Source organism: Nicotiana tabacum, chromosome 9, assembly GCF_000715075.1.
Source record: "Nicotiana tabacum cultivar K326 chromosome 9, ASM71507v2, whole genome shotgun sequence".
Classification (NCBI taxonomy): Eukaryota; Viridiplantae; Streptophyta; class Magnoliopsida; order Solanales; family Solanaceae; genus Nicotiana; species Nicotiana tabacum.
In genome coordinates this window covers 109,075,411-109,086,408 of record NC_134088.1, presented here as the reverse complement: position 1 = coordinate 109,086,408, position 10,998 = coordinate 109,075,411, and the positions used below count along the sequence as shown (strand labels likewise).

The 10,998-nt window shown below is 36.2% G+C and overlaps 1 protein-coding gene across 1 annotated transcript; it reads left to right on the top strand.

Annotated features, from left to right (window-relative positions):
* The first annotated feature begins 212 nt into the window (after positions 1 to 212).
* On the top strand, positions 213 to 9,407 carry LOC107760531 (probable pyridoxal 5'-phosphate synthase subunit PDX2). The gene is given in 7 exon segments (NM_001324687.1): positions 213 to 264; positions 370 to 497; positions 1,454 to 1,541; positions 4,284 to 4,357; positions 4,910 to 5,101; positions 9,074 to 9,171; positions 9,284 to 9,407. Coding segments are annotated over 7 exon segments (756 nt in total).
* Positions 9,408 to 10,998: the final 1,591 nt, after the last annotated feature.

The following is a 10,998-nucleotide window of genomic DNA, read 5'->3' as shown; positions in this document are numbered from 1 at the left end:
CAGAGGTGGCCGCCTCCTGCCCGCCAACAGAAATAAGAGTAAGTGCAATGCTGACGTTTTAGGAGTCAATTAGAATCTGATATCTTTATGTTCCCAATTTTGATATAATATCAGCGAAGCAAAGCAGGACACGACTGTTGTCATTCTTGTTAACACTCCCATCCTTTTCTCCCTTACCCCAAAATCTCCCCAGCCGCCACTCTTTTGTAAAAATGGTTGTGGGTGTTCTTGCTTTACAGGGATCTTTCAACGAACACATCGCAGGTTTCATTTCTCTGTAACTCATTTTCCTTGTGGTTAATTTTGTATGATTGTTTGTTTTTCTTAGCAAAAGTTACTGACTTTATTTACGTGTTGCTCTTTGTGTAGCATTGAAAAGATTGGGAGTGAAAGGGGTGGAGGTGAGGAAACCAGAACAGTTGCAGAATGTCAGCTCCCTTATCATCCCTGGTGGTGAGAGCACTACCATGGCTAAGCTGGCCGAGCTCCACAATCTGGCATCTCTCTCTCTCTCTCTCTCTCTGTCTCTGTGTGTGTGTGTGTCTGTGATAGTTTCTTTTTATTGACAACGCATTGGCATCGTCATACATTGGTATTAATAGGTGAAAGACATGTCTCGTTGTTTTGTCTGGGTGTTTATTGAACCATGGTTAATTGGGCGGCATAGTTGAGAATTGTAAGTTGGTGTAGTAATAAGAGTGATATTTAGGGACGACAAAGTGGTGTGGAGCCGGAGCCAGATTTTGACACTTATGGGTTCAGTATTTTAGCACTTTTTAAGTAATTGGGTTCTAAATTAATCATTTGTGCCTATTAAATAAATGTCTTACGAAAAATACAAAGTTTGGACCAAAGTTACTGGTACTCCGCCCCTGGTGTGGTGGAATTGTTCGATTCCTTGCACCCTTAACTAGTAGTTTCAAGCTCCAGCATAGGAATGGAGAATCTTTTGGCTCTTTAGGGAAAAGAGGTGAGATTTAGGGAAATTTTAGTTTTAGAGAATTCGCATCACATGCACCAGCTAGTTCGAGATTGGGGAATAGCAGAAGGATTGAATGAAACCTTGACAAACTAAGGAATTATTATTGTTGAATTTGATTTTGGAGCATTTTGAGAAGTATTGAGTACAAAAGGTTGAATTTTACTAATTTTATGTTGTTTATTCAACAAAGGTAAAATAAAAGGATTGCATTTGTGTTTGAACCTACTTATAGTGTGGCTTTGTTTGTTAATTACTGATATTTGTTCCTCGTGTCCTTATCAAAAGAACACTTGTTCCTACTGTCAGTACAGAATAAATTGTGATTTTATTAGTTGTTTGTTGTTGCATTGTTTGTTGGGGTATCTTAGTGTATCTTTGGATGTATAAGTGCATAATTGTACCAATTGGTATAAATTATTGAGCTTGGTATAATTTTTCTCCATGTTAGTTTAATCGTGTCTCTAATTGCAGTTCCCTGCTTTGCGCGAGTTTGTTCAATTGGGGAAGCCAGTATGGGGGACATGTGCAGGCCTCATTTTCTTGGCAAATAAAGCAACTGGTGCGTGTTCAACTCCATATCTTGATGTACATTGTAGGGCAATTTTTGCAAGCTGTTAAGTTGCTTGTCTTCTTGATTTAATCTCATAATGCCAAGGGGTCGTTATTTAAAAAAAAATTATTTCATGGTCTATATATTAGCCATTTGCATCTGTAGGTTTGAAATTGACATATGCTCAAAAACCATAGGAATTACATTAACGGTATGAGTAAACAAAGCTTTTTAGTCGAGGATATTTTTCTCTCCTCTTTAAAGATCTATATTAGTGCTATTCTTTGTTATAATATCACATGAAAGCTAGTTGATCTGGTTAACTCATTCATCAGCAAAGTCCTACTCGATTGACAGCCTTTCAACCACCCTTTGGCTTTCCACCGTGAGAAATTCATAAGATAAGCATCCTATTTTGACTACGAGATGGTATTGAAGATTGAACAGAAATTTTAAACTTTATTAAATATCTCTAAAGTTGAGAATAGTATATAATTTTTCTTTAAAAATGAATCTGAAATGTATTGAATGACAGACTATCATGTCACTCTTTTGGTGTAGCTTGATACAAATTATATTAGTATGGGAAAAATATTCTAATATAGGGGGGCATATAATTCTCAGCAGTTCTGATAGACTTTCCAGGATTCAACCGTCTCTTAACTAGATTCTCCACACAAAGAAGAAAGATAGTGACTCATTCTTTTGATATTCACTACTGAAATAGTAACTATTCACATCAATTCACAAAAAGGTGTTTCACCATAAAGCACAAAACTTTTTCTTTTATTGTCTGGAACACAAAAGCTACTGAGGTTCTGTAATTGAAACCACGGTGATTCAAGGTGTTAAAAGGAGTCGTTATAGACATAAAATTACATGGAAGGAAGTTGTCTTGAAAGACTTAAAACCTCTTGACATCCATGTAGACTCAACAAAAAATAGTGCACAATGGAAGAAAAATATCCATATAGCCATAGGCGATACCAATTTTGGGATTATGGTTTAGTAATGTCAGTACGTTATTTTAGGTCCAACGTTCATCTAGGAGTCTATTAAGCTTGTAGAGATATGTATGCCAGTAGAAAATGTGGGAAAATTTCTAGTGTTAGAGAACCTAAAAGTTTAACTATTGGATTGAGACTGTTCTGAATGAAGCGACGTGGAGGATGAGGATCCATACATGATACAACCGAATTCAACTAGCTTAGGATCGGGCCGTAGTTGTTGAAGGAAAAAGCTACTGGATACTTGCTCATTGGACCCTTGCGTAGGCGGCAAATCATTATAATCTAGTCCATCCATGTGTAATTTCATACATGCAATGAACTTCGTTGGTCCTCATTTTTTTCGCATGTAAGTGCCTCATCGGATAAGCTAAGTCGATATGGATTGTATAGCGGAGGCAAAAACACTTGGAGATTTTTTCCCATCTATCCAAGTCTTGGTGGGTAGAGTTATCCGGTACCTATACTGGTGTAGTAGGTACCCTGTGGAATTAGTCGAGGTGAACGCAGGCTGGTCCGGATACCACGGCTATAAAGAAACAAGAGTTTTGTCTTCTAAGGATCCTTCTGTGGAGCCAAATGTGAGATATCGGCTACTGATCTTACTCTTACCCAAAGTGAGTCTATAGGAGTGGATACATCCCCCCCCAAAAAAACAGACTGTCAATGAGGATTGTCTTGACCAAAAAAAGAAAAGGAGTGGACACATCAATAACAATAGATGCAGGGGAAGAAATCCTTGCTCTTTGGACTAAGATGCTGACTTTGCCATGGAAAGAGTAACAAGAGGAACGCCTTGACCTTCCCTTGTTCTACCATTCGAACTATGTTGATAGATACCCCAGGGAAGATCATTCTCATGTGAGTTCACTATCTCAGCATGTTAATGATTTGCTGCTTGCTGTGGTTAACATATTAGCTGTCTTTTGTTACCTCATGATCTGTTGGTATGCTAATTATGCATATTACCTATTGTATTCATCACATACTCTTATATTCTCGCATCATTTGTGCTTATTCACATTGAAAATTAGCTATCTAATTGTTGCTGTCATGTATTCATATATTTAAATAATCCGTATGTCTAATCCTTGTTGTGAAATGTCTTCCGTGTCATCCATTTTTTTGGGTTGGCTGCTGCTTTTATTTGTTCTTTCGTATATTAGTATTTTAAACCACTTCTGCAACTTTCAAGAATTCAAATTCATTTAACTGTTCAAATCTTAAATTAGCCTTTTGAACACCCTATAAAGTCAATATGAAGGGAGTATCATTTTGAACCTAATTTACACTGAGAAGGAAAGTATCAGGAAATAATTTACCCTCTTAGAACTTTTCTAGGATTTTACTGCTCAGTTGTTGCAGTCTAATAAGACCTCCTTACTATGTGTTCTCTTTCATTGCTAGACTCAATAGAGAGCAGCATTTGAAAAGCTTTCTATTTTATGCATAAAGGAATAAAGCATTGCCTTATCCAGATATCATTAACATTAAGCAATTTAATCTAAGGCACCTTTGAGTTTCACAAATTTTGAGAAATTGTGGTCCCTTTTTTAATATTTATTTTGCTTCGTTATTCTAATCACTTGTAGAGTATGTGCACCCTCTCCACTCAGCCAAAATAATATAAAGCTCATTTTGTGTGGATTGGTAATCAGAAATTCTTTTTCAATACCCTCTTAACGCTCTTTATCATGTTGCGGGAAAAAGATCTCATGTCACATTTTTTGGCTTCTCTTCTCAGGGCAGAAAACTGGAGGACAGGAACTGATTGGAGGCCTCGATTGTACCGTCCACCGAAACTTTTTTGGGAGCCAGGTAAATGAGTGGTGCCTCCTCCAGGTCTCAATAGATAGCCAAGGAGTAGGCAATTCATTCGTATAGATAAATAAGAATTAATACCATTTTTATGTAGTTGGAGGGAGGGATGGAATTGTAAGCATGCTCAGCGAAACTTTTTGAGTGCCAGGTAAACGAGTGGTTCCTCCTCCAGGTCTCAATAGATAGTGGAGGAAATTCATTTGTATAGATAAACAAGCATTCGTACCATGTTTGTATTAGCTGGAGGGAGGGAGGGAATTGTGAGCATGCTTTTGTTTTATTAGTATGAAGTAAAAGGCATATGCTACCTAAGGTTCCCCCCCCCCCCCCAAAATCCCACCCCAAACCGGTAACTGGCATATGTGACGGTCTATCGATAACTAAGAGCTTTTGCAAGATCCTAAATCAGCCAACCCAGGATTTTTTTGTATATGATGAAGTAGCTGTAGTTGTTATTGCTACAAACTAGAGGGAAAAAGGGCTCTAAATTTTGATGAATGAGTTGAAGTTGGTTTGTGTTATTAACTACCGTATACTTCAATTGAACAGATTCAAAGCTTTGAGACAGAACTTCCTATTCCTCAAATTGTAGCTAAAGAAGGTGGTCCTCCAAGTTTTCGTGCTGTTTTTATCCGTGCTCCTGCAATCCTTGATGTAGGACCAGATGTTGAAGTGCTGGCAGACATTCCTCTCTCAGCCGTTGAAACTATTAATTCCAATCATGCTATTCAGAAGGAAGAGGTTTGCTTTTGTCCTTCTTCCATTAAATGTTCCAACTGCAGTATAAATGTGAGAATTAGCATTCACTAAGTCATGTACTGTCACGACCCCAAATTCCCTCCGTAGGATGTCGTGATGACACCTAATCTCTAAGGCTAGATAAGCCTATCAATGCGGAATAAAAATAGAAATCTGAAACTTTAAATATTTGCAACTCCCAAAACCTGGTAGAAATAAGTCACAAGCTTCTAAGAATTTTATCTTCAATATCTCTATATATATATATCAAGGTCTAAAGAAAAATAAGGAAGCAACATAATAATGATAGAAGGGGACTCCGGAGTCTGTGGACGCTGGCAGATATACCTCGAAATCTCCGTGTACAGGTAACTCACTGATGTCGGGGCTGGTAAGGAGTACCTGGATCTGCACAAAAAGATGTGCAGAAGCGTAGTATGAGTACACCACAGCGGTACCCAGTAAGTGCCAAGCCTAACCTCGGTAGAGTAGTGACGAGGTCAGGTCAGACCCTACTGAAAAATAATAATTGCATGGTAAAATGTTTAACAATATAATAAAATAAAATGACAATGGAAATGAATCAATTAGCATGTCACCATTTAATTACACAAAATAATGGCAAATAATATCTAGTGGAATCAAAACATAATTCCTTTCAACTTTAAAAAAATCACAACAAATAATCAAAGGCAATTGCGGCCATAAATCAATATCAACAAGGGCACTCCCGAGGTACCGCCTCGTAGTCCCAAATCATAAATAAATTCACAATATCTCATTTCCTTATCTAAGCCTTCACAATTTATTTTAAAGAAAACATTTTTCCTGAAATAGCATCCCGCGTTTTAACCATCCTTATCACAGCGCATGGCTTCTAGTAGTTCCCCCTACTAGCCACGCATATCAAGCCACCCTTATCTCACTGCATGCGTTTCAATACCAGACCTTATACCACCGCATGCGTATCAACATCACAATATATCACAATTTGCACCTCAAGTGCTCAAATAATTTAACTTGCCAAAATACTTCAACAACAATATTTTTTCACAATAAAGAGCTCACGGTTCATGCCAACATAAATCATCAATGAGTACGAAAATCTTATAAAAATATTCAGGAATAAATAATTCAGCAAAATAATATTTCAAAATCTTTAATACGTTGCTTCAATACCAAATTTAAAAATGTCAAATATTTCATATTAATAATATTTAATTTAAAGAAAATCAGCTTCAAATAATGCACAGAATAAAAGAAACCAAGTTTCAACTAAACAGGTAAAACAATTAGCAGGAAAAGGTCAAGCAACTTTAAAATATAAACATTAAATCAATGATAAAGAATATATCAGAATAAAATAGTTTAATTAATGCGCAACAGTGATCTACACAATTTAAAAACATAATCTTTCACATTTAGCCCGTGTACACACTCGTCACCTCGTGTACACGACTTTCAACACATTATAACTTATCACTTCAATACCAATCCTAGGGGAGATTTCCCCCACACAAGGTTAGACAAGTTACTTACCTCGACTTGCTCCAATTTAACCAACTAGTATGATTTTTCCTCGATTTTCCGACTCCGTTGGACTCGAATCTAGTCATAATTAATTCGATACAGTCAACAAAAATCATAAGAATCAATTTCATAAGAAAATACTACATTTTTCAATAAAATTCGAAACTAGCTCAAAAATCGCCCGTGGGGCCCACGTCTTGGAATTCGGCACAACTCACAAAATCCGACAACCCATTCAATTACGAGTCCAACCATACCAGTTTCACTCAAATCCGACTCTGAATCGACACCGAAATCTCAAAAATTCGTTTCTACGAGATTTCTAAATGTTTCTCAAAATTTCAATCTCAAAGCATTAATTAAATGGTGAAAACAATGATATATTCGTGTATATTGACCAAATCCGAGTTAGAATCACTTACCTCAATGTTTTTCCTTGAAAATATATCAAAATCGCCTCTCCTCAAACTCCAATTCGTTAAAAATGGCAAATGGGACAAAGTCCCTTGTTTTATAACTTACAAATATTTCCAGGCTGCCTTCGATCCTGGACCTCGATCATGTACCTCGGTCATGGACCCCGATTTTGACAGATAAAGGAAAAACCAGATCAGCCAAAAAAACCAGCAAACTCAACTTCAACAGTCTCCCAACTTCAATTCTTGATCAGTTAACCATCTGAAACTCACCCGAAGCCTTCGGGGCCTCAACCAAATACACCAACAAGTCCTAAAATATCATACGAACTTATATGAAACCTCGAATCACATCAAACAACTCTAAAATCACACCCCAATTCAAGCTTAATGAAACTTAAGAATTTCCAACTTCTACATTCGATGTCGAAACCTATCAAATCAAGTCCGATTGATCTCAAATTTTGCACACAAGTCATAAATGACATAACGGAGCTATGAAAATTTTTGGAACTGGATTCCGACCCCGATATCAAAAAGTCAACTCCCCGGTCAAACTTCCAAACTTAAATTCCTATTTTAGCCATTTCAAGCCTATTTTCATTATGGACTTCCAAATAAACTTCTGATCACGCTCCTAAGTCCAAAATCACCATACGGAGCTGTTGGAATCATCAAAATTCTATTCCGGGGTCATTTGCACATAATTCGACATCCGGTCACTATTTGACTTAAGCTTTTAAAACCTTTAAGTTTTCATCAAAAATCCATATCTCGGGCTAGGGACCTCGGAATTTGGTTCCAGGCATACGCCCAAGTCCCAAATCACGATACGGACCTACTGAAACTGTCAAAACGTTGATCCGAGTCCATTTGCTCAAAATGTTGACCAAAGTCAACTCAGTTGAGTTTTAAAGCTCTAATTCACATTTTAATCCATTTTTCACATAAAAAATTTTCAGAAAATTTTATGGACTGTGCATGCAAGTCGAGTAATAATAAATAGTGCTTTTCGAGGTCTTAGAATACAGAATTAATTATTAACTTTAAAGATGACATTTTGGGTCATCACATGTACACTCTAGGAAATATGCCTACTCGCTTAGTTGCTTGTCATAATATTTTGTTAAAGGCAAATAAAATTAGATTGAAAGTTTGGGTTTGCACGATCTTGCTTCATTTGCATTTGATACTTGGATAATTTATAAATGCTTACGATAATATAAAGTTTTCGGAAACCTTGTTCATTACTCTTTGGATGTCTCTAGATGTCACCATCCTGCTGCAACTTATCTTGCAAAGAAATTTAGACTTCTTCATCCAATTTCTATGTTTCACAAGAAGGCTACATATATCTTTTATTGGAGAATCTGTTTTTTTTTTCTTACTATTTGATCATGCACTTGTATGTCTAAACTATTTGATTATGCACTTTTCTACATTTGTTGTTACATGAGAAATGTACACATTAATTGTGGATTTCTCAGGCTGAATAATACCAAGTTTGCTTTACTAAATCACACAACTGTCTTGTGTGTACCTGATACTGTTTCTCCGGGGTTTTCTATACACATCAAATTTAAGTAGGGCCTCAAATGTCCATGAAAATGTTAACAATATTTTATTCTTAAGTTGATCACTTGGGGAAGACTTTGTCAATTAGACTTGAATAAGATATTTGCGGGGTGGGACTCATTTTCCTAATAGTAACTAAACTTGGTGCATGTGTAAAGAATTTTTGTTTTCTACCACTTCTACGTTTGTCAAAAGATTGCACTTGTTGGTTAAGACTTGGGAGCCTGTTCTGCCGTTGGAAAACTGTGAATGTGCTAGCACACTAAAAATTAGTTTACAAACTCTGATTGAACCGAGAGTAACTCGTTGTAAAAGAGGATATTGACTACAATAAATTGGTTCTGGTGAATTAAAAATGTATTGTTCACCGTTCATAAGTTACCCTATTGTGATAATCTTTTACTTTCCCCAGTTGTTAGATTATCAGCTCAGCATGATTTCTTTGATGCTTCAGGATTCAACTGAATCTCAAAAGAAAGTAATTGTTGCTGTAAAGCAAGGGAATCTACTTGCTACTGCTTTTCATCCCGAATTAACTGCAGACACTCGATGGTAAGTGTCCTCTGTAACTAACATGAATGGTTATACACTACTTAATTTTATCAGATATCCCTGAAGGGCCACAGTATCTACTGCCATCTTATATCATAACTTTCTTTTGCAGGCACAGTTATTTCTTGAAGATGTTGCCTGAAATTGGAGAAGGAACTTCTGCTATTATTTCCACATCCACCACAGATCAAAGCTTCACAGAGCGATCAATAATTGATTTTCCCATATACCAATAGCAGGAAAAAAAATCTGAAAGAAATGAAAATCTTATAGAAAGGTTGAATGACTGCTCGTTGCCATTGTTCTCTTAATTTATGTGTTTTCCTTTATTCTTGCTTTATTACCAATCTTGCATCCTAAATGCTGTCCATACTGGACAGAAAATATCATTGATGCTATTCATTGTTGTTCATAATAGTACAGGATTATCTTTTGGTTTGCCTCCAGGATCTTAATCAGAAAGCAGTTTTTATGCACTAAAACTTTTCTAGCAAATTCCTGCAGTTTTCCCATTATCCAAGCGCAATGATAAGAACATCGTTGATATGGATAATGAATTGATTACAATTGACTAGTTTGAGTTAGTAAATGGTTATACTTGTTTACGCATTTTATAGATTCAACTCCTGCGTTGTAAACGTTATTATTAGTATTTTGTTTTTACAGTTGATAACATTTTTCATCCTGAGTTTCAAGATTGGAATTGGGTGGCTTTCTAAGCAGGGAAAAGAAGACCAACTAACTCTTTTGTCCAATTTGTATGGAGTACTGTTCGATTCTATTACGTACGTACAAATGGCCAAGTTGCCCATTCTGAGATCGTTGATCCAACTGTTATTTTTTCAAATTACGGTAGTGTTCTGATTAACTTGTATGCAAAGACTATTTTACCAAGTATTTGTTACTTTTTAGCAACTCGAGTCAAGTAACTTGCTTATCAAAACTTAGATGATCTACGACCACTCTCTCACTCATGACACACATGCTATATATGATGCTGACAGAGGCGTATCCAAAATTTTAAGAATATAGGTACACTATATCATCGTTTGGTTTGACTCCATCAAAATTTTGCCAGTACAACTTATTGAGCAAACCATGATTAGTACTATTATTACAAGAAAATATCATTCAGTTCACGATTGTTCTTAATAAATTTTCATACTTTAAAAGTGATCAATAATAGCACCATTATTTTTAGAAAAGCTACTTCATAAATTAAAAAAAAAACACCCAAAGGAAAATATAGAAGAGAGAAATGATTAAAAAAACATTGGTTAGAGGGTGACCATTGTTCATAAAAATATTGAGACAAAAAGAGGGGTAAGGAGAAGATGCGAATTTTGATATTTTTTTTTAGGGATTTTAAAACTCAAGAATGAACCAAAAAAGAAAAGGAAAAAAGAGTAAACATAAAATGTAAAGGGAAACAGAAAGGGAGATAAAATTAGACGACAGAGATCAAACCCTTAACCTGGACAATCAAGGGGGCACACAACAACCGATGGACGAAAGTAGTGTCTAGTGCATGGGTTCAACCAAATATATTAAGTATTTTACCACAAGAATTATAGTGTTATACACAATCTAGGGACATGAGCATGGGTTCGCGTGAACCCATACACCTTCATGTAAATCCACCCCTGGATGCACCCTAATCTAGATAACCACTCTAGACTACTTATCTTGTTTATGATCTTCTTACGGCCATCACGTTATTTTATATTTAACCATGCTATTTATGCTAAAGATAGCCCTTCATAGATCTCTACGACCTACCTCTACGAACAGCTTTAGACTGGTGTATTGATAGTAGTTGCTACCTAT